Consider the following 24720-nt stretch of genomic DNA (forward strand, 5'->3'; position numbering starts at 1 on the left):
CACATGAAAACATTAATAAAATACTATCTAGATGAAAATATGCAGCTAAACCTATTAAAGATAAGCTAAATTAAAGTTCAGCAGAGGCAGGAAATATGACTGCGAACAGCTTTACATTTCCCGCCTCTGCTGACTGTTAGAGCGGCCAAGGTTCCAAGTCTGTCACACTCATTCACCAACTTTCAGAGGCCGTGTAATATTTCAATGTGATTCTGATCTTTTAAAATGTTAGTTTTTGCATAATGTAGTATTACTGAAAGGTAATTTGGCTTAGTATGCCTTATGGTGGGTAAAAATAAGTATACTCTGTATATTAAATGCTTCCTCCAAAAGCATGAATTTGCAACCAGAGTTTAACAGTTAATCTATGTACAGTATAAGATTTCTGATAAACTACGTACTTGCTCATGTTTGAAATAATGAATGTATAGTATACTGTACTATATCTTTATATAATTTAACTAAATATCTTTCTCGTCAGAAACGATCATTTCAACGATTATGAATAAACTCACTTAGAAACGCATCATTACTTCAGAATGAAATCAGACAGACTTGCAACAGCCAATCAGCTGTAACTTTTGAGGAGGGGTGGGGCATCTCTTCCCAGCTGGGAAACAATGCACTATAGTCAGGGAAGGGTGATCAGTACAGGTATACCCCACTTTATGATCATTTGATATACATAAATTTGCATATACAAATTTTCCTAAATTACCAGCTCCTTTTCATGTTACACTTATATGAATTTGGGTCCCAGCAAAAATTCAAATCACCCGCCCCCAGAAGTCAGCTGGGGTGGCCACATCCAGCTCTACAAGGCTGAGGTGAGAATTATGGTTATTTTTTTTACTCATAATTTTGGATAGATAAACATAACTTTCTTAATATTTTTTTATTCAGTTACATGCACACAATCCTACATACAGAATATGCAAAAAATATTTATTACCAGTATTCTAAGATCAAAAACATAAAGGGTACAAACATTTCTTTGTGGTTGAAAGTGGAAGCGTTGCTAAGGGTCAACAGAGGCAGCGTCTTCAGCCAGGCTGGGTTGCTATGGCGAGGTTTGAGGCCAAGCTGGGTGCATCCACACAAGTGGTGGTTGTGTTAAACTTACACTTGCCATTTCCTTAATTGTTTTTGCTGCATATTTTATCTAGATGGTATTTTATTGATGTTTTTAATGTTAGTTTGTAAATTACAGTACAGGGATATTTATGTACTACAATAATTATCATTAGTTAGGCAGGTTTTGTTGTTTGTGAACCAATTTCATGAATGCTGATAGCTGGGTGATGGCCACAGATCTTGAGTTTGAAGGTAACTATTCAAAGTGGCTGGAAGTGAAAGATCATGCAAGTACAAGTAGCAAAAACTGGCAATCTTCTTTAAGACTTTGCACCCCATTCTGGCATTCTATTCATGTAATAATCATTCAAAGGATTTTTATTACAAACAATTAGTCTGCTTATCTTTATAATTTATTTTTGGTTCTTCATTCTCTTGAAATTTCCCTCTTGTGTTTGTAGTCCACTCATAAGCAGTCCAATCTTTCTTTTGCGTTCAACATCACTGTAAGACAAAGGTATAATATAATGTACTGTATATAAGTAAAAAATAATAATTTTTGTGATTTAAGAATCTTGAAACTGTACACCTAATACTATTACAAGGAGGCACATATGAATGATATAAAATATATACAAGAATAGACTAACTATTTAGTCATGTCTTAAAAACTCAACACTGGGCTATATCCTTGGGCTGTGTCAATGAGTTCTGTTACCTGGGTGACAATGATCAGTGCTGGAGGGTACTGAAGCTAGTTCAGTTGCAAGATTCAGAAGTGGACGAAGAAAGTTTAAGGAGTTGCTGCCTTTATTAACGGCAAGAAGACCTTCCCTCCATGTGAAAGGAAAGATGTTTGCAACTGGTGTGAGAAATGTGATGTTGTAAGACAGTGAAAATGGGTGATTAAAGAGGATGATATATGCAGGTTTAAACGAAGTGAACTGAAAATAGTGAAGTGAATGTGACACCGAGAGATAGGAAATCCTGTTCAGGGTGCCTAGGTATTAAAAGTATCAGTGGAGTTTTGTATATAGGTAGGCCGATATGGTTTGGGCATGTGGAAAGAATAGATGTGATCAATTGGGTTAAGAGATGCATAAGTGTAAATATGGAGGACAGCTAGAGGTAGGCAAAGGATGACATAAGGAGAGGTAAAAAATTTATTTGAATCTGCAAACATCAGCTGATCACTAGCACAGATCTGCACGATTCCCAACACCCTACGCTGTATTATTCCATCACTTACCTTGAGTCTGAACAACTGCATTCCAGGAAAAAGTAGTTCAGACTCAAGATAAGTTTTATAAGTGTTACTAAAGTGTTTTGAAATTTTGGAATTAGTGTTGAAGTGAGAAAAGGTGGTGTCTTAGGGATTTTTTTATGTATGTTTAGAGGCTGCAATACCCTAAACTGTATTTCACATTGAACAATTTAACATGATTCAAATTTGCACAACAAATCTCATTCCCACTCTCATATCAAATCAGGGATCTACTGCATAGAATCATTATTAGAGCTGTTTCCAATACCCAGTGAAACCCGCACATATTGCTCATAGGTAAGAAATAGAACTATTGTGAGTACATCTCTATTGGAACTTCCAATGATATACTGATGTTTCTTATAATGTTCTGTTTTTCAGGAACACATCTAGAGCATTATAAGAAGTGTCCAGTAGTCTTAGTGACAATGATATGAACTCTGTAAGCAAATTGGACAGTTGGAGGAGCTTTCAATCTGTGTAGGTTATAACTCACTTTGGTTCACTTAATATAATTTAATGATTATTATATTTATTTCTGTGTCTTTTATGGTGAGGTGCATGATGTATTCTGTCCCTTGTAGTGGGGAGTAGTCAACAATTATAGACAAGATATAAAACATTACTATTACTCACCTCAGAAGCACCTCTTTTAGCTGTTGTCTGGCCAAGAAAGCTGTGTCTCTCTGAATCTCTCTTCTAGCACCTTTTCTTTCCCGTTTCAACTTGTGTGTAAGTTTCTGCTTTTCAAGGTAAGACTTTGTTCCATGATGTTTCTTCACACCTTCAATTCTAAAAAATAGATTTTAATTAAGTATTTACTGTACAGGCATATGAAAAAATAAATACTTATGCAAAAAGATGAAGAATATAGGTTAAGAGTTAATGCTGTACAGATGAAAGTAATGGTTGTTTCCAAATTGAAATAAATCCTAAAAGAAAAATTGTGGATAGCAACAGGGGAATTAAACAAGATGGAAAATTTTGTGTATTTGGGAAGTAACATTATATACTATATTATGGCAAGGACTGTTGTATGGGTCAGAAGCATGGACACTTTCAGTAGGCACCAGAAAAAAGTTAGAAGCCTTTGAAATGTGGCATTACAGGCGAATGTTATGAATAAGTGACACAGACAGGAAAACCAATGAAGAACTACCAAGGTTAGCAAAAACATTAAGAGAAATGCTTGAAATATACAGAAAAAAAATGAGATACTGTACTTTGGTCATTTAATTAGGGATGAGGGAACAATAACAGAAATATTAATGGGCAAAGTTGAGGGTAGGAGAGCCAAGGAAAAAGAGACTGGGATAGATGAGTGAAATTAAAAACTGGATCCCAAGAGAGATACAAAATCTTGGAGGATTGGTAAATAAGCCTAAAAACATTTCAAGTGGAGGACTGTGGTTGCCAACCCTCGGGTATGAGTGGTACTCAGATTGATTTGTAATATGGATTTAACATTCTCCATTTATAAAACAATTCTTACAGCTAAAACCACTTGACACAACCACATTTTAGACTTACATTTCTTCAATTGCTGGTTCATACATCTTGATTGATACAGGTCTGCCTTCTGCCTTAACAAGTGGCTGCCCTTGAATAGGCAAGGATCTAATTGCTGACAATAATTCCTCTACTGTCTTGTTCACTGAGTCTGGGTAATTTTTTAAGGAAAGGGACTCCAGAAGTTTAATTGTGGGTGCCATTATGGTGCGTATTGAAGGAAGTTGTGACCAGCAATTGCATAACTGTTTAAGAAGTTTTGTAGTTTTACACAAGATGTTAATCTTGAAGGAATCAGTCAATTCTGCTTCTGTGTTGTTGATACTGGCTAATGTTAGCTTAGATTCTGTATACCTGAAAAACAACAGTTAAGTGTTAATCATATGTTATGCAGTTTGAAGTACATATCATAGTTAGGGACTCAAATTTTTTAATCAAAATTTATTTTCTGTTCGAGCAAACTTCTTCAGCTGACCATGCTCTTAAAATATATACAGACAATAAAAAACACTGCATTCTATAAACTTCAAACAATAATTTTATCATTTGAGGGGGCCAATGAAATAGTTTTTGTCAGTCTACAAGTATCCTTCATTTACCATTAATTTACTTAACAATAATTCTGTTTAGCAATATAAAACATTTAATACCCTTTCTTTATCGTTTAATGTTAAGACAAAACTCGGTGTAGCGATATCTCGACTTGCTAGCAGGGAAGTGGGAAAAACTGGGACTCTGCTCCATGAGTGCATCTCTACTGCCATTTGTTTACGCTACATGCACACCGCCTACTCACCTGTCGTTTCATAGATGTCTTCCATGCTTCGCTGTTATCACTGCGTACATTATTGCTGTGATCACTGTGCCGTTGTTATTACTGTGCATCGCTGTTATCATTGTCACGAGAGTGGTGAAGAGTCTCACACAGTCAACGGTGTTGACCATCATTAAACAGGCACCTGCACTGAAAGCTACCACTGAGCATATATCCACGGTCAGTGCCACTAGGCTCATGAGGGTAAGTGATCCAGTCATGGAGAACACTGAGTAGCTCCTGGAATTGTGGACTGAGGACCAGACTCTCAACGGCGAGTGCCTCTCTCAATCATCACTATCATGGCCAAGGCATCGAAGCTGTAGCAGGACCTGAAGAAGGACGCAACCCTGGGGAGTACTACTGTCTATTTGTTCAAAGCCAGTGCAGGATGGTTTGAGCAGCTCAAGGTGAGATCTAATCTCCATAATTTACGTCTAACGGGTGAAGCAACAAGTGCTGATGAGGTGAGTGCTTTGGCCTTCCCAGAACTCCTTAAGGCAAGGAGAAAGGATACAGCACCCAAGAAGTCTTCAACTTCGATGAAATGGGGCTGTTCTGGAAGAAAATGCCTTCCAGAACCTTCATTGCCAAGGAGGAAAAGATGGCAACGGGATTCAAGGTAGCCAAGAACCATCTCACTGCTACAGAGAGCTAATACTGAGGGTGACCTTAAACTCAAGCTGATACTCGTGTACCAAGCTGAAAAACCCAGAACACGGAAGGGTTACACTAAGGAATATCTTCCCATCATATGGCACTCTAAGGCATGGGTGACCACTGTGCTGTGCCAAAGCTATGTGGTTGGGCTACCTCCAAACATCTCGAGGAGTACATCGACAAGAAAAACATTGCCAATAAATTTCTTCTGATCCTGATTAATGCACCTTCACACTCTGCCAGCTTGGAGGATTGGGCTGACAATATTAAGGTGATGTTTCTCATGCCCAACTCCTCCAACCCATGGATCAGTGTCATTGCAATCTTCAAGGCGTAATATCTGTGGCATATGATGCAGCAACTCGTCACAAATAGACAGAAAGACATGCCAACCACAGAGTTTTGGCGCAATTGCAACATAAAGAAGACGATTAACAATATCGGTGCATTGAGGGATGAGGTTAAAGATTCAACACTGAATGGTGTGTGGCCTGAGTGTGGGTTCATGAGGCTGGAGGAGATTCAGCGCAACACTGTGACCCTGTCGCACCAAGCTGGGTTCGATGAGGTAGACCAAGAAATCATGACTGAACTTCTCGACAGTTACACTAAGGAGATTAGCAATGAGGACCTCATGAATCTGGAACAGAAGCAAGTGATGGAAGAGGAGGAAGCTGAACCAGAGAAACCTGTCAAGTTCCTCAGTATTGACCTGTTGGCAAATCCTCTCCCTTATTGATGACGCACGTATTAGTTTCTCTGAAAATGGTCCTAACCCGAAATGGAGAGCGGAGGTGAAATATTTGGCAGAGAAAGATATTTACTGCTACAGAGACCTCGACATGGAAAAGCGGCAAAGGGTAAGTCGTCCATCATCAGTGTCTTCAAGCCAAAACAAGTGCCATTGATGCCACAGTCATCACTCAGTCTTGGACCCACCTCCTTACAGCTCAGGTGTCACCCACTTCAAGCCGGAAGTTCTCGCCCTACCACCCATCCGAGACAATGCAGACTCTCCAGCCTCATTTTCTGACTCGGAAAGTGAGTGACGTGCCGGCCCTAGCAACAGTAGTCCTCCAGCCTTGGAGAGAACACATGATGACGACTTTGCTTTTGACGTGGACTTGGTGAGTGTTACTTTACTGTAGTTTATTATGATAGCAAATTACCGTTAAATACAGTGCATTTAGGTGAATAAATTCCAGAAGACCGATTCCGTGTTATCCCTTGTTTAGCGATAATTTTGCTTAACGTTAGGTTTTCAGGAAAACCCAATCGGGAAAAGAGAGATACCTGAAGAGTGTAGCCTAATAAGAAATATTCTTAAACTATTCAACAAAACATGTTCTGGCTAAGAGTTGGACTTCAGTTGCGCATCAGACTTGTGTGACATCGGAACTGTAACTCCCTACAGCTAATCATAAAATACATGGTAGTCACTCTCTTCTGCTGTATGTTACTCATTTGTAAATACAGAATTATCTTGCCAACCATGGGAGTTACATTCTAGAATTTTCTTGTGGTTAGCAAGAGCTTAGTCTAGTGGGAAATATAAGGTTTGGGGAAGTGACCCTGAGAGACATACTTATAATCCTATTATGTACAGCTCAAGGTTACATATAAGTACGTACTGGGTATATATATATATATATATATATATATATATATATATATATATATATATATATATATATATATATATATATATATATATATATATATATATATATAAAACACACCATGCAGGTATTAAAGAAATTATAAAAAAGCAGTTTAATAGAGCAGTCCCCATGATGCCAAGCACCTGGCCTGGCCTGCTCCCCTAGAAATGGTAGCAGTGTATGAAGTTTTTAAATACCGTACATACAATGTTTACATGCATAAATGTCTGAATGAACGTTTTTTTTTCATAAGCTCAAATGCACACGGAAAGAAAATTTACAAGTACTGTAAGAGTAGATTGTATCTGCTTGGTACATATGGCCACACTTCTCAGTTGCCCCAAAGCGCTTGCACTTTTGGATTTAGTACATGTCTTTGCGTTTATTTCTCCCATTTGTCCAGTTGAGACTGCCTTCTATCACTCTTCATTCCATGATTAAGATGCAGGGCAAAATCGAACAGAGAGCTAAGTTAATTACTTGTTTATTCTTTGTTTAGATGTCCTAAGGTACAATGGTAATTAATTAGAATGTAACCCAAACTCATTATCGTACATTATTTATTATAACAGAAAACTTTCCCGTCACATGAGCGATGTTAATGACGAATAGAAACATACCATAACTCCCCCATCCCCTCCTTATAATAAGTAAAATATTGAAGGTTCCCTCAAAAATATAAATGTTTTTTGCAATTTAAAATATCTGCTTAAACAAAGCCATATAAAAATTATGTGAATGAACTGCTGAGGCGCAACAGGACCTAAAGGTTAAATGAGCCTAAAAACGGTTTCATAAGTCACTTTGATCAATGAATATAAGTGCAATGGCAAATACAGCTAAAAAAAAAACACTCACTCTGTTACTGTATTTTCCAGTACAAGAAGATATGCAGCAGGTCCAACTGGTTTAAATGGTGGAGTTAGTGGAAGATGTACTTTTTTTTTAGCTCCAATGGCAATGAAGAGCAGACCATTCAGTAGGTTTGTTAATTCTGGAACGAACCTTTTGGACTGGCTTAAATACTGTAAGAAAATAAATAAGAAATCACAATTATATTTGTTAACTTAAAAATTATAATATAGAAACAATATAAATGTATAATCTACAACCACAATCTGCAGTATTTAGCAGTTGACATTAACTGATTCTACTAAAACTCAACAGATGAATGACCACAAAAGATGGAAGCCATTACGAAAATGGCTTCCTTACTATACATGTATGTATGTATTCTCTTTCTCAATAGGTTAAAAAATGGTCTTTAAAGTTCATCATTAATGTTTCATGGCAATTTTCCACGTTTACCTCTGTTAGCCACAATTACCTGATGTGGCTAAACTACCAGTAAGTTAATATACCTTAATGCCTTTGAATGTTTTTGAGCTTCTGAGTTAAATCACCATTGTAGTTAAAAGCTACAAAGTTCCTAAAGCAACAGCAGTAGCAATAATAATAATTAGTGTAAAATTTTCAAAGTAAATACTACATCCAGCAGTCCTCACTATACACACCGTGTATTTTTCAAGATCATACCTATAATATGAAACTTACCTCTAGCAAAAGATGTGTTGAAAATAATGCTGCAGTGATTTCTCTTTGAGACACAACCTTGGCTTGACCCAGCAAATGAGTCAGGAATGTCATCACTGGAGTCATTATTGGGTGAATATAATCTGAAGAGGGGAAAAGAATCCCAGCAATTTTTAGGAACACAAACTGCAAAAAAAAAAAAAAAACCTTATTACATCAGTGATTATGATACAGTAAAAAATAAATAAAAATATTATATTCTTAAAAATATGCAAATTTCCAATGAGAAATATTTTTTAATTTGAAAATCAGGAACCAAGTCAGTTGTATGCCGAATCTGTGGGACACTGGATCAGTTGGAGGCAACAGGCTGTGACATACTATTTTCTTTGTTGTGTGTGCAATTTTCTTCATTTATGTAGTTTTCCTTATATTTCCATGATGTGCTAAATGCTGTACAGTTCTTGCTTGTTTTTTTAAATAAACCTTGTTCAAACTAACTAATTCTATATCAAAATCACCACATGTAGCTTAGCTGTTTCTGGGGCAGACAAGTAGTGTACTAACCGTGTTGGCCATTGGATATCTCTTGAATTTTGACTGTGAACACTCCTCATACTTCTCTAGTAGTACCTGAAAACAGAGAAATATGCATATTGACAATCTTTTTCACATAATTATCACACCAAGAGGGGATAAGAAAGAGAAAAATAGTTTTATAGTATGGAGGGGGGGAGGGGGACTCTATTTTTCTCATCCAAGTGTTATCCTGATAAGAGAAACCTTTGTACTCCAAGGGATGCTGATATAGTGTGCTTGACATATAGATTAAAATAACATTCAATAATGATATCCAACTACACAGAAGAATACCAGGTATTAGAAACTGTGTCAGCCACCATATAATACACAACTGTCTATGTAAAAGTAAAATGTGACTCTGTTTCTGGGACAGTTTGATGGCTTTATCAGCAAGCCAAATGCCCCAACCAATGTGTTCATTTAATTCTCACTTTGTTTTATTTTTAAGTCTCTCTATAACACACAATTTACACAAATATATGCCTGTTTGAACTGGCTCGCTGATCCCCCAAGGGTTTATAAATGAATTACCGAGTAGCCATGAAAATCAGATGTAAGCACACAAAATCTCCCCAATACTGGCCATCCTTGTTATATGTGAGTTCAACATATGTGTATTGGGTTCTATATGTGGACCTTATTTCTACCACAAATTCATTATATACTGTACAAGATAAATTGGTCTTGACTCTTAGAGACATTGCTCCACCTCTATGTGGGTACAGGAGAGCTAAAGCCAAGCATGCCACAAGCATGTCTCACATAACCATTGTACTGAGTGGGTATGTGCTGCTTTTGCATATTTCATGTCTTGTGTACTGCTCTTAAAATCCATTACATTATTAATAGGGCTTACAAGCTTTCCTGGGACAACAGATGTGATTAGATCTTCTATTATTTATCAATGAAACACAAATATACAGTATATATTTTCAGGAATTAATAGCCTTCACCAAGGACAGAAGCCATGTGGCTACAGCATTCGCCTCCTGTTATATGGGTCACTGGTTTGCACCCACAGCTGTTAATAATTATCTAACTTCACAGTTGGGGGAGTGAATACAAATAAGTGCAGTAGCAGTCACACTGCTTTCTGGTATACCAAAAGTAAGCTTAATCTACTGAGTGCTGTACCCGCATCAGGTTTATGGGACCCATAAATTAAGTCCTCACCAAACATTGCCCCCGTTAACATTGTTTCGTTATTATGTCGATACTACTGTATTTCTATACCGAGGCTCCACACAACATTGTGTGAAATCATAATTACGTTGTCGGCCAGACAGTACTAATTTGCTCCACACAACACTTTCCCTCTCCTGCCTAGTGATGTACAACGTCACCGCGGAGCATTAGTCTCACAACCTCGGCCAAGTGTGGATGCATCGTGTGTTCTGTGAACCTTGTGTTCACCTTGTTTACGTTATTGTTCTAATTTGTTCATTAAAATCGCTTCAAAAAGACCACCAAGTGATATTGATTTTGTTCTAGCATTCAGTCGTATACAAGATGGATTGGATATGGTGGCTGAAGATTACCCTAATAGAGAACCTAACTCTAAAAGTGCACCGAAATGACATGGATAATCTTCAGTGCTTCTATGAACTACACAAAGAGAAGAAGAAGCAAACCAGGCAGTTAACACTGGATGCTTTTATTCGGAAGGGAGGAAAACAGATGGCAGGAGAAGAAGCACAAGACAACCCCCAGGCAGTGGGGGAAGGGGAGTTGGATCCTATGAATCTCAATGATTCGTGCCACCCTCCCTCCCACCACTCGTTCGCTTCATCTTTGGCCATCGGTGAGTACAATATATCTCACTAAATGTTAATTAAACATTACTGTAGTTTATACTTGTATGTATTTACACTGCAAAATATACTGTATAAGTATTTACAATCAGTTTACATTGTCTTGACTGTGATGCCTGTTATGGGGATGAAGGGAAGCTGGGAATGAAACCTACTTATTTCTTAAGTTTCTTATGGGAAAAATTAATCCACTTAACGTTGTTTCACATAATATAGCAGTTTACAAGAACGTAACTACGACGTTAACAGAGGACTTACTGTATACCAAAATAACATCAACTGTGTAAATGTAACAATATCTTGGCAAATGGCAACACTGTGTTCATACTAACCTGCATGAGAGCCTTTGCAGAGTTTGCTGGTGACACCTGAGTGATTGTGAAGATGTGTTGTATGAAAGAATCCACATATATCATTGGTGACACCCCAGGGATAGGAGAATCACCATCTGGATCCGTTAATACATGTAAAGTCTGTTGAAAACATATTAAGAGTTAGTGCCGGGTATATAAATAAATATAAAAAATGGTATTCCTTATGTAACTAGAGAGAGATGTAAACATTCTAAATTACAAATGGAAAGGTGTGTGAAAAAGCAAAGAGCATAACTTTGATTAATTTTTTTTGGTAGAGATGTGCTGCTTATGGGTGGTGCAAAGTTGAATGCAGTGCCAGGATAAACAAGGTTGATACTTGGAGCTTGTTGTGGGAGGGGAGTACCATAACCGACTACAGTAAACCCTTGTTATTCGCGGGGGATAGGTTCCAAGGAATGGCGTGAATTGGCAAAACTGCGAATAGCGACTTAAACTACCTTAGTGCACTACTGTATACCTATACCAAACAACTGACCAGCCACGGCAGCACTCATCCCCCTCTTTTAACTTATCTAATAATTCAGCCTTCTTTGTCAGGGTTATCCCTGACTTCTGCCTTTTACGTTTCACTCCACTAGCACTGACACTAGGCAGTCTTTTAGGGGCTATTTTCACACAGAAACACTAAAGTTTTGAGAGTAAAACATGAGATGCTGTGTGGGGTGTCTCATTGTGCCGCAGGAAAAGGCTCGCAAGCTAGCCACCATCTGCTTACCGCGAATCGCAAACCCACGAATGCCCAGGGTCTATTGTATATCTATTACAGCAGTAAGAATAAGTGAGTGACAATGGATGTAGGTACAGTATCATGTATATTTGCACTTGATTGAGGCCATCCTGCATTAAAGTGGAAAAGGCTTAGTGTGAATATACCTGTATAATATTTGAGGTACACACTCCAAAAAGTATCTTTATGGAGGGAATCGAAGATTTTCAAAATGAACACTGTGACTCCTTTTGTCTCGGTAGGGTTGTCAAAATCCTTCGTCCGTTGTGTCATATTGTCTCACGAAATCATAAAGATACTTTTTGGAGCAAGTGTACACCTAGATTATACTATATGAAATATCCCTTCAACACTTACACATACTTTGAGTACTGTACATACAAGAACTACTATTTAACACAGCAAAACTTCATAGTAATCCAGTAAATAGCACACCAATAATATGACATGAAAATAAAAAAAACGAAGAAAAAAAAACACTTGCCTGCAAGAGATACGCATATATATCATCACATTTGTCCTTGTTATTGTTGCCTAAACTTGGGTGGTTACACGTTATCATTCGCTCCAAGATGAGGCTTACTTCTTTTGGTGAATGATTCTCCAACAAAGCCCAGAAAGATTCATAATCCTGGGGAACTGGAAAAAAAAATACTGGTAACAAAATATTAATCAAAATAAATATTGTCATTACAGTAGTCATTTTATAGTCCATGGTGACCATTTACTGTTTCATGTTCTCTAAGGACCATGGCAACTTTGGTTGGACATCAATGACTCTTAAACCAGTTACCACAGTTTGCAATACTAAACTGGAAGTAACAGATAACTAAAAACATAGTGAGATGAAAAACTAAAGACACATCAAATGATAATATACCTTAAGCAACTGACAAACACTTCACACATTAAACCCACGGGGAAGAATTAAACAGACGGGGAAGAATTAACAAACATATTCATGTTGTTGTTTTTTTGTTTTTTTTGCGCCATTTTGTAGGGTTGTCACCTTCCCAACAGATTTAGATATGCCAATAGATGATTAATATTTTTTTTTTACAGAATTTAATCAAAAGTCACCCCTTGTGAATATTTGTATTTTCTAATCAGGTTAATTATGTACAGTATATCAATGGATGAAGGCTTCTATACTCTACCTGTATATCCATGTCTTCATCTGATTATCTTATACAATATTGTACTGTATTTTAGTGTGTATTCCAATCTATATATACAGCATATAACTAATGTGTGTTCTCTGGGTCACAGTTCCTTATATGTATCATAAAAAGTATGTGATAATTTATGTTTATGGCCTCATTGTAAAAAAAAAAGAGAAGTATTGTACATACTTGATAATACAGTATAGGTTGATGGTCCCTATGAATCTCTCTCTCTCTCTCTCCCTCTCTATTTGCTATCAATCACTCAAACTTGCTCCTGTAACAACTACGGTATGTTCTAAAGCAGTGCTACCTTCAACATCAAAGCATCAGGTTTTTCAAATTGGTTTTATCCTGTCAATGCATACAACCCAGCAGCATGTCCATCCCCCATAAAACCACTTAAAACACTGTATACTGTACTCTCTTATCATACCTGCAAACCACTTCTTCCTGGATCTTCAACCCACAACAGTACCTCCCTCACCTCATCCTTCAATCTACTGTATTTTAATCTCTCTCTCTCTCTCTCTCTCCTTACCCTCAAATGTGTATGGTATTTCTTTTTTTGCTGCTTCCATCATTTCCTTTTTCTTACTGGTAACCACTTTCACTATCTTCTTTTCCCTTGGAGGTTCTTTCTCATCTTCACTTTCACTATCTTCAAGGACATCTGAATATTTGTCACTCTCATCATCATCATCATCACTATCCTCATCCTCCTTTTCCCCTTCATTCTCTTCCTCTTCTTCTTCCCCCTCCTCCTCTTCTGAAATGAAAACAATGCTATAAATATACCCAAAATTGTGATGAATATATCACTATACCACATTCTACTCGCTATTTCAAACTTATTAATACTTCCAGGAAACTTGTCTGCATCACAAATCACAGTTCAAAGTAAAAGTAAACTATAAACACATAGATTATCATGAAACAAGTAGAAAATGGTAGCACACACCTGCACTATTATTATTTTCATCTTGATCTTCTTCATCATTCTCTACTTCATCTTCAGACTCATTCTGTTTTGTTATCATTTCACCATTTTTGTAGCTCACATGAAATCTGTCATCCTTCTCCAAAATGAACCTGAAAATGAAGTTCTGTCATATATCAGAGAGTTTACATGATTTATTCAGAGTGAGATATGACTGATTTTGAGAACCCATTTCTGTAACCAAGAGTGAGTGAATGGTATTGTACTGTTCGTTTACCATCCACACCCATAATGTCCACCACATCATGTTGATTACAGTGGCTGGCGTATTGTTATTCAAGAAAGATCACTAAACAATTTTGGTTCCCAACACTATTCTTTGACTCACCCAACTACAGAAAACATGACTAATTCTCCATCCTTTTCCACTGTAACTACTGTACCACTCTCTATCTCACCCTTCCCATTCCCTAACTTAGGTTAAATGGAAGGAATTTAGATCATATGCTCAAGACCATAAAATGGGATTTCAGGATCAATATCTTACTTATAGTAGGAGTAATGTAAATAATGGTCTTATATATAATAGCTAAAGAAAGCCTGGTAGGTAAAGGAAATTAAATGGAAGGAGATAAAGCAAAGCTGCAAATAGAAATTATGAGTAAATACTACAGTTAAAAGCCATCAAGACTTCCTAGCACAACAGTGTCCACTTGCTTTGCCCCCTTATTGAGAAAACCTTTATCAAGATACACCCCTCTCAGAAATACCCATAAAGGGATTTCCCTGGGGTTTGGTGCCCTTTGTTGATACCGTAGTTTGTCCAAGTGATCTACTAACCATATGTGAGATGTATTCTTTAAACCTTTAGTTTTCAGTGCATAATGCAATACAAGAACATTCTGTTTTAACTGCTTGGTGATCTCTACATATGATGACAGCATATAAAAGAATGAGAAAGGGACTTATCCCTATGTATGTACGCACCCATAAGTTATATCAATGCAGCAGAATTAAACTTACCCATCATCAAGGTCATCTGCACTCTTCATTCCAACACCTGACTTGTCCTGTTCTCCTTTCATCCGCTGCACCCTATCTGCTTCCAGAGATAGCAGTCGCTGCCGTTCTTCCTTAATTAGATCTTCAGGAGTTTTGAGTTTGTTTACTGCTAAAGCCTTCCCACTGCGGTCAAATCCCAGCTCTTTCACTAAGGTGTCATAGTCTCTGAACTCGCAATTTTTCTTGGCCTAATAAAAATCAGAGTATTATTTTATACTGTATTTGACTAAGGGGGTATAAGAATTCAATCACTTTAAATAAATATGTAACAGGATTGAAAAAAAAGATACTTAAGTCAGGATTAGAAGAGTTTACATTTTAACAGGTAATAGTGATACTGTATTTTCCATATAAAAAAAGCTGTTGTGTTTTCTTGCTGTGTGTACATGCAACAACCCCTGAATAAACTTGAATTGTCCAGCCCTAATATATGTACATTGTAAATTTTCATTAATTGGTTCATTACTTTTGAAGATATTACAGTAGATTTCTTTTTCTACCAGGGAGAGGTATGACAATATGGATACTTCTTTTGTTTACTATTTAATTTTTTTACTAAGATAAAAGTGTATACAGTACATACAATCTAACCTGGTCTAACTTTACAACCAAAACTAACAAGACTGATTCTTTTAACTTAAGACCCACTAATATTTCCTAGAGAAGAAAATCTTAAGTGTTATGGAACTTAAGATTATATTCAGTGTAAGGAAAGTACATCAATATCTCCTAAATAATCTGGGTTACAGCAAAGAAATTCATCAAGCAATAACACGTCACTTACAAAACACAGTAGAACACCTGAAAATTCTTTACATGTTTAATTTTCTTTGCACGTACCACTTGATAGCAGATGTTTCAATACAATATTATTACTCAGCCTAATTCTGTAATATACATAAGCAATACAATTTACCTTGATTTTATCTTCATCAGTGAGTGTATAGTTCGCCATGATCTTCATAAAGGACTGAAGCTCGGCATCCAACTTACTGACAGCTTCGTACTGCTCCTCTTTCTCTTTTTTTGATTCAGCCTTCTTCTTCTTAGATTCAGCAATGATTTCATCAATCCAGTCCTTCCTACTCTTTGGTTTGCCATCCCCTTTGTCATCATCTCCTTGGTCCTCACTCTTGGTCAAAAATCCACCACCACCAAAATGTTGCTTCTTGACAAATTGGGCTTTTGGATAAAAAGTGATAACATTAATTACCTTTCACTCTCTATCTCTCTCTCACTCACACACACACATAATATAATAAGGTTCAATCTTAATATCAGAAGAAGCAAGAAGCTCTGCAATATAAAACAATGTCTTACCATCAAGCATGTCATCATCTTCATCATCACTGATGTTCAATTTATCATTTAGGTTGGCATCAAGAGAAAAACCTCCATGAGTTAGTTCTTCATCATCATTCAAGTTGAAGAGTGATTTCTGTTGGATAAATATAAAATATTTTATCCACAGTACAGTTCACTTAAAATACTTTTCATTAAAACTACTAATACATTACATCTACACTGTTTTGCTTTGTTACATCTTTAAGTATAGACTGGTCACTTTTATTAATTACAGTAAGATCTTGTATTTCGCGAGCAATATAGACTGGAAAAATTGCGCCAAATGCAAATACAGTACATAAGCTAATGGGAAAAATAACAATATAGACTGGCCACTCTACATCAACCTCTGATTTTCCCCATTTATAACCTCCAAATGATACATGTTCTGCCTTTATTGACTTGATTGTGCTTTCCGGAAACTAGTTTTTAGGCCTTCCTCAAGTAATTTAATCACACGCTGCTTATCCTGCATCGAGTACTTGGTAAACTTAACTCCCTTGTGATAGTCCCGCTTCTCCTTTTCCTTATTTGACCGCTTAGGTGGGTCTGTCCCACCCCCACCAGCACCAGTAGGACCCCCAGTAGAGGGAGAGGCCATTATCTTGACTCGACAGGTGGTAGCACCACCCAAAAAAGCACACAATAACAGCCCGGGCGGTCGCTAGGATGGCGCGGGTTACAACAGGATAGCTGCATTGTAAACCTCTTTTACTTTCACCACCGGCAATTCGATCACCAGAACACTTCTGGAAACATTCTTCTTACATTGTCTTTCCGTATTCATCGCTACCACAACAAAATTGGAGAAAATAGCGAAAATCACGCAATTCAACTGATCACATGATGTAAACAGAGAGCGCTGGTGTAACCGTTATTAGTCCTCACTGCAAAACATTCTTTTTACTTATTCTTTTCATACAGTATTTTTGGGTAACTAAAAAAAATAAATTTATAGAGTACCTCTCAATAAACACTTCACAAACGAAGGACACGAATCAATTGAACATGTGATGTTGAATGTGAACTATAAACATTGAATAACCCCGCTCCACACTTAAAATGTTGAGGATGGAATCAAAACATTGAGGATGGAATCGCGCTATAGCCAACATTCGTCTGCAAAAGTTCGCGTTTTACAAATGGCATTCCCCTATTCACCAATCGTGTTGCAACCAATTCGCGTTGACAAAACACGCGTTGTAGCAGAAATGACTACCTATAACTGGTATGAGGGCTGGATCTCGCGTTCAGCTGGCTGGATCTCGCGAAATTCACGATATTTTACGCCAAATATAAGACTTGGTTACATTAGGTAATGCTAGCGAAATTCAAAAACGCAAAATATGAGATCTTACTGTATTCATTTTTCTTGAGGATTAATTTACACAAACTACCACTTAGCACATAATAGCTAGCCTATCATGTCACAAATATTGATTTAAAAACAGTTGGCCAGAGCATACGACAAATAAAAGTAAATTTGGATAATTTATTATATGCCTGTAGATTACAGTATACAAAATTATGTACAGTAGTTGTCATCATAATCATACTTGTTTAACATTTTTCTTTACTTCACAATGTGTAGTAGGAAGATATAATAGTACAGGTATATAAATACAAAGGGTACTGATTTACAATGGTATTATTTTTTTTATTAAACAGTCTTAACAAATCAGGGACAGTTTTTCTATGTAAGCTGTGGCTGTCAAATATACCATCATTTTTGATGCAGTGAGTTTAAAAAAAAAATCAATATGCATACCAGAAACACCATATGGCAACAATGCCAACAACTGAGTATTTATAGTGGCAATGCCTCACCCCCCAAAAAAAAGCACTGAGTGATAATCTGTGATTTTTCTTGTGCCATCTTTCAAAAAGAGCTGAACCATGAGTGGAAAACATCTGGCAGTGCTCCTACAAGTACACCCACCAAGGAGTATGCAATCTGGTTTTGAGTGTAAATATATACACACACAGTACTTGGAAATACTGTATATATGCCTTCTCATCTACAAGTGTGACTCCTAAACTACTTTAATTGTAAAATATACAGTAACTGTACAGTAATTGCAAACATATATATCACATTACCTTATTAAATTGCCTTTTCTTTTCAGCAGCAAGTCGGAGTACCATCTTTTTTTCAGGGTCCATATTTGAGTCATTTTCACCAATCCGTCTATCAACAAATACATTACTCTTGTTGCGTACTTTATATTCTTGCAGCAAAGTTCTCTCCCTCTGTAAAATTGACATAAGGGTCATCATAGTATTTCATTATGACAGATTACATACTAATTTGATCAGACACAATATTGTTGTCTGAATTTTTATGGAGAGAATTGTGGGTAGCTAAGTCCAGGGATGAATGTTAAATTAAATACTGTATACAGTATATAAAAGAATGATATTAATAAGGAAGTAATGGTATATGGAGACCAATATTCTTACTACAGAACTTTAATGCAGTTGTATGGAGACCTACAGTAAAGGAGAAACAGGTATCAGTAATGTAGTCTTTCTTAATAGATTCTCCTGTATTGTAATCGAGTCATAACAACTGATTAAGGTAATAAAAAATCTTTAACATCAGTAAAGTGATTAGTATCATTCTGAACTAGAATCAAAGTCTCCTTTGATAAGCATTCAGCAATAATATCAATTCATTTATAATGTAACACACAAGAACACTGTCAGTCCTCGTGGCAATGGTATCAGTTTTTAATCAAACAAATAATTCTTGCTCAATATTTAGAATTTCCTAGCTACTACTGGTAGCTGCAAACCCTGGTTGTACAAATAATGATTTCTATAAATGGGTTTAACATAGTATGTCATCATCATTAATCTTTTATGTACATTTTCAATGTTTGCATGGGTTAGCTGTGATTAAATGATGGCAGATCTCTAGTATGCACAATTTCTTGCTATCTCACTGGTTGTGTGTTTATCACCAAGATCATTTGTCACTACCTCTCCCCATGTCATGTTCCCACCACACCCACTTTCAAGCAGTTGAAACATCTTTTCTACTACAGATATACTGTACTGTATATAAGGTTATTTCTCATTACAGTACAGTACAGTACAGTATTGTGTGTGCAGTGTTTCACCATGCACTAAGCCTTTCAAATTGTTCAAACAAGAAAAGTTAAGTGAACAACTAAAAAAATATATGTGCTAATTTAGTGTCACTCTGTGCTCTTTAAGAACATGTCTGTATGTAAATGACAACTACTTTTCCAGGAGAATGAACAAATATTGAAAAGACTGATGATTGAGTCTGATAGGGTGTATGGCAGAGGAAAATCAAAGAGTATATAAGAAAAAGTAGTCTGATAAAGTAGATTTTGGAAATACCTGTACAGTATATAACAACTGGTAAAACTGAGTAAAGTAAAATGAATAGTTACAATGAAAAATACTGGGAGTATGATAGGGAATGAAGGAGAAATATGAAACTGAGGAATAACTAGTACGGTATAAATATATACTGTAAATACTTCTTACCCTGAGATATGACAGTGAAACACGGACATGAAAAAAAAAAGTGCCTTAAATTCAAGCCAAATAAATTAGTCATCTGAAGGCTGCATTTGGTATTAATACTGGACAGAACTAAAGCGATGAGAAACAGTTGAGAGTATGGGTGGTCTAGAATAGCTGAGAGGGTATGGTGTACTGTATAGGTGTTCAAAGATCGTTTAGGATGCCAGAGGAAAGGGTGACAAGGCAGATGTAGAAAAAAAAGAATGTTGCAGGATATATTGTTGAGTACAGGTATATGCAGAGTGGAAGTCTACAATGATGAAGGGGAAGGATAAAAATGATGAATAATATATTAAAGAGGGAAGAGGCTCAGGGGTAAATAGAATAGAAAGGTAAAAGATATTCCAGTATGTAGTGACCAGGAAACTTAACACTTTTCTGGCATAGCAACTCCCCAAAGAAGTGAGGCATCAGAGATATAGAATAAGGTACCAGGTAATATCTATCTCCTTATACAGTACCGTATCAAACTCCTGCACAAAAACTACAATAATAAAATCAACTATTGAATCTATACTGTTACCTTCTTTACTGCCTTAGCTCTGGCAATTCCTGGTAAACCACGATCATCCTTACTTTTACGGCCAACAACATCATGTTTTACTCGGTTAATGTGGATTTCAAATGGATTATGCTTTTTTTCTTTTGTTTTTTTATCCCCAAAAGTCATGGGCTTATACTTTCCTTTCTTGCTCATATTTAACTTCTTGAACCTGAAAAAGAACGTCAAACTTTATATTTTAACCAATGCATTACATTAATTCTTCAGCTGTAAGTAGATGCCTGTATGTGAAATATTTTAATTGTTTGGCACAGATTTTACAAGAATCATTGTCCATAAAATCAAATACTGTACTTTATGCTCAACTATGTGTAGCTACATAGCATGTTTACCATGTGCCAAATCCTGAAATTCCGTTCCTTGGGGGATCCCATAACTTATTCTAGGTTATGTTTGGTATACAGTACTAAGTTAGATTAAGATGGTTCATTTTATCACCTAAAACTATATACAGTGATCCCTTGGTTAACGAATTACCTTCCATAAGAATCTTCAATTCGGTTAACGAAAAAAATTCGGTTAACGAATTCCTTACGAATTCCTCTCAACATGTTTTCGCTTGCTCACCAGCTGGAATATTAGTCCGCCAATACAGTAATCGGTTCTATTGCTTAAATTCGTTCCCATTTGACTAAATATCAAGAAGGTTGTACTATTCAATAATTTTCCAAGTTTTATATTAAAATTTTTAGTCATTTTAACAATTATTTAACATAATTGAAGTACAGGAAACTAGTTTTTAGTGCGCCAAACAGCCACTTGACTCACCCAGCATGGCGTCAGTTTGTGTCTCTGCTCAGTGGAGGTAACATCTTGCTTGAGACTCTCTTGAACATAAACTATTTTTACGTTTTTACAGTACAATTATTGGTCATTCTGAAATTTATTTTACATATTGACAATATATAGTGTAGTGCAGTGTTGATTTAAAGAAAATAATCTTGAATTACACCTAGTGAACTAAAAATTTTATGGGTGAAATGACGGCATGAAGCATAGGGTGATTTCTCTTCCACCCCCACTTCCTTCTCTTCTCCCTTCTCCTCCACCCCCACTTCCTTCTCTTCTCCCTTCTCCTCTACCCCCACTTCTAATTCCCATCATCATCATCATCAACCAGGAGCCTTCTACATACACATCTCAAAGTAAGTGTACTTTACTGCATTTATTTTTACTTTGTGTGTAATTTTCGGTGAGCTGGAACCAATTACCGAAAATCCCATTGAAACAATGGTTTCGGTTAACGAACGACCTTCTGGAACAAATTGTGTTCGTTAACCGAGGGACCACTGTACAGTACTGTAATGTAGCAGTAGCTGGTAAATTTTCCTCTGTGAAAGGACTCATGTGTATGAACTGCTATCCAGGAAAAAATAACCATAATAATATATGAAATTTGTATATCTTTGTCACTCTATAGACCTTTCATGAAAGAATCTATTTTAAATAGAAAATTGTTCTTAAGTTCCTATTTGATGTGCTATACAATACTGCCTCTCAGGTTTACATTCTATAATACTGGAAAAACAGTATTACACCTAAACCAACAACTTGAGGAAATTTTTCTTTATGTTTCTATATTTTTCAATATAATTTTCAACACTTATCAGCTTACTAGCTGTTCAGGTGGTTGGTCTATCCAGTGTTAGTACAGGGGACCAGGAAACCTGTAATGTTCGGTAGGGTCACACTGGATAACAGCCTTCGCATGTGTGTCCAGGCCAAGGCCTGAACCCTTGACGTTATTGGTGAGTTACGCACATTACCGCTGTACCACCAACAAGAAAGGCCAAATAAGTTAGGGAGAAACGATATTTTTTTATTATTATGATTTTTTTTCATATCCTGTACACTAAAGAATGGGTATTTGTCTAGCACGTAGTCAAAGAATACAGTAAGGGACAAAAAATCATAAAATTAATACAGTACGTATTATGATAATCTTATTCTTTCCTAATTTATGGGGTTTCTCATGAAATAAGAAATTCATCACCTTCTCTATAAGGTTTCCTCAAGTTGCTGGTTAAGGCCCACAACCGACAAAAAGTAGTATTACCTATCATCTATTGAAACATTTGTCAAGTTGCTGGTCTAGATGCTCTACAGTCTTCCAATATTACCCAAGGTTAATATTTAGAAGTTGCCAACACCTACTTATATACTGAGTCCCTCTACTTCAAATCCCAACCCACTTTGAACAACTAATATTGTGGGTATTTTTATAGATTAAAATACTTAAAAAACATAAATTTCCGACGGAAACTCTATAGAATAATTTTTTTTCTTTCTCTCTTTTTAAGACTCAATACATAAGGTGTTGGCAATTTCTAAATACTGTATTTACCTTACCCAAGATGGTAGTTACTCCATCATAAAATGGAAACCATTCTCCTTCAGATACAGTGTATCATCACACAGTACATTTACAGGAAGATTAAGCACACAACTGAAAAAGGTATTGCAGTTTCAACCACAAGTGCAATTTTGTGTTTACCATTAGTTATATCTTGTCAATAAGAACAACTTTTCTAATACCACTTCCCTTGCAAATGGATATTAAAAGAGAAAGTAAATTCACATAGAAATTAACGTAAATCTGCAGTCGCCGCGTGTTCTGTTTGTTTACACCAGACCTGTTCAGTCTGAGTTTACACTCACGTCCACAAAAAAAACTAAAATTACACCATGATGCTTCAACAAAGCTGCTTTCATTGGTACCAGATATCAAAATAAGTATTTTCTGTTGGCAATTATATAGGACTAACCCGCAGCCGAAATTGATTTAAACTATTATAAAAATGCCAGATTTTCACTGTTATTTTATAGTGGACACTGTTTTAGTTTGGGCAAATGTGTTAAAAAATGGATAATTTTAAATTAATTGTTACTTAACATTTGTGGGTATGAAGAAGAGACCTAACTAACCTTACCTAACATTCTCACCGCCCCCCGGTATATTAAACAGAAAGAACTTACTCATATGTTGAAATTTTAGGCATTTTCTGGACGTGAGATTTGTTATTGAGATGGCGGGAAACGCGAGCCACAAAATCGATGAAGTAATGGATGATTGTTTCCAAACAACAACTGAATTAGCACACAAACCCAGTTCTATTTCACAGTATTGCTGTGAACAATACTTTCTACCTAATGGAACGATGCTGTGGTCTTTGAAAAACTGAGGGGTCTCATTGTCTTTATCCCTAAATTCGCAAATTACGTCCATAAAAGACCGGCGACAACCTTCACACGTCATGCTGAAAATAAAACTGCCGCGGGGAAAAGACGAGATTCCTCTCTTGAGCGCTGCCTAATTACCGCCGGCAAGACAAACTAGTGCGTGCCTAGGCACCTAATTATCCATGAAACGAATAACTTCCACAGGAAATGATTATCATATCACAACTCACTGATGAAAATAATGCAAGAAAATAAACAGTAATGAAAATAACTCGTCGGCGGATTAGTTCTATATATTAACCATTCTGTTTAATATAGAGGGAACGGATAAGAAGTTAGGCAAGGTTAGGTAGGTTTCTTTGGTTGGTTAGGTCAGGTTGTATAGGGGGGGGGGGTGATAAGACCAAAACGAGTCATTTCCGACGGAAATGAAGGTCAAATTCGAATGAATCACACCAAATACCATGGGAAAACAAAGATTTGTGGGTGAACAGTAGTTGTGGCTAAAACTGTAAATTTACCCTGGCAAATATATCCTCAGGATTATATTGCAAATTAATGTATTTCTAAGTCTGGAAAAACACAAAAATATGCACCCAAACATAAAGTAAGTCTTAATGTCTTCCCTATGAATTACCGTCATTAGAACAATTGGGTAATTGAAGAAAAATTTGACAATAATGATAATACTCACCCAACCAGCCACAGATCATACAAGAGAGACTCCTCGTGTTTGTTTACTTTGTTATTTTACGGTGAACATAATAGTGTCTGCTGGCCAAAACATTTTATAAATCATTTATTTGTCCATTTATAACATATTTATTCATTAATTTATTACATAAAACAACACAAGCTATTAACTATTATTATCTTTATTTTTATATGATGTTATAATA

General features: G+C 36.3%; 1 protein-coding gene across 2 annotated transcripts; it reads right to left on the bottom strand.

Moving 5' to 3' along the window:
* Window positions 1–880: 880 nt before the first annotated feature.
* LOC121859421 (nucleolar protein 14-like) lies at window positions 881–24583 on the bottom strand. 2 transcript variants are annotated; one of them, XM_042356218.1, is made up of 16 exons: window positions 24516–24583; window positions 20603–20792; window positions 18622–18771; window positions 16498–16615; window positions 16094–16359; window positions 15139–15365; window positions 14137–14267; window positions 13717–13941; window positions 12497–12651; window positions 11241–11381; window positions 9083–9148; window positions 8537–8701; window positions 7841–8007; window positions 3869–4201; window positions 2975–3130; window positions 881–1578 (listed from the first exon to the last, which is right to left on the bottom strand). In XM_042356218.1, exons 2-16 carry the CDS (start codon window positions 20774–20776, stop codon window positions 1488–1490), a joined length of 2565 nt encoding a protein of 854 aa, XP_042212152.1. In that variant the 5' UTR covers window positions 20777–20792; window positions 24516–24583; the 3' UTR covers window positions 881–1487. The 2 variants fall into 2 exon arrangements, with proteins under 2 accessions (XP_042212152.1, XP_042212151.1); XM_042356217.1 differs by having other exon boundaries at window positions 13717–13944.
* Between the last annotated feature and the right edge of the window lie 137 nt (window positions 24584–24720).

This window comes from Homarus americanus, unplaced genomic scaffold (assembly GCF_018991925.1).
Source record: "Homarus americanus isolate GMGI-L3 unplaced genomic scaffold, GMGI_Hamer_2.0 scaffold7626, whole genome shotgun sequence".
In the NCBI taxonomy this organism is placed as follows: domain Eukaryota; kingdom Metazoa; phylum Arthropoda; class Malacostraca; order Decapoda; family Nephropidae; genus Homarus; species Homarus americanus.

Excerpts from the sequence above, each read along its gene's own strand:
- LOC121859421 (XM_042356217.1), bottom strand. The coding sequence starts at position 20,776 with ATGAGCAAGAAAGGAAAGTATAAGCCCATGACTTTTGGGGATAAAAAA. Across the intron at positions 14,268-15,138 it reads GCAGATGACCTTGATGATGG|GTTCATTTTGGAGAAGGATG; the intron begins GTAAGTTTAATT and ends CTTCATTTTCAG. Across the intron at positions 1,579-2,974 it reads CTAAAAGAGGTGCTTCTGAG|TGATGTTGAACGCAAAAGAA; the intron begins GTGAGTAATAGT and ends TTTGTCTTACAG.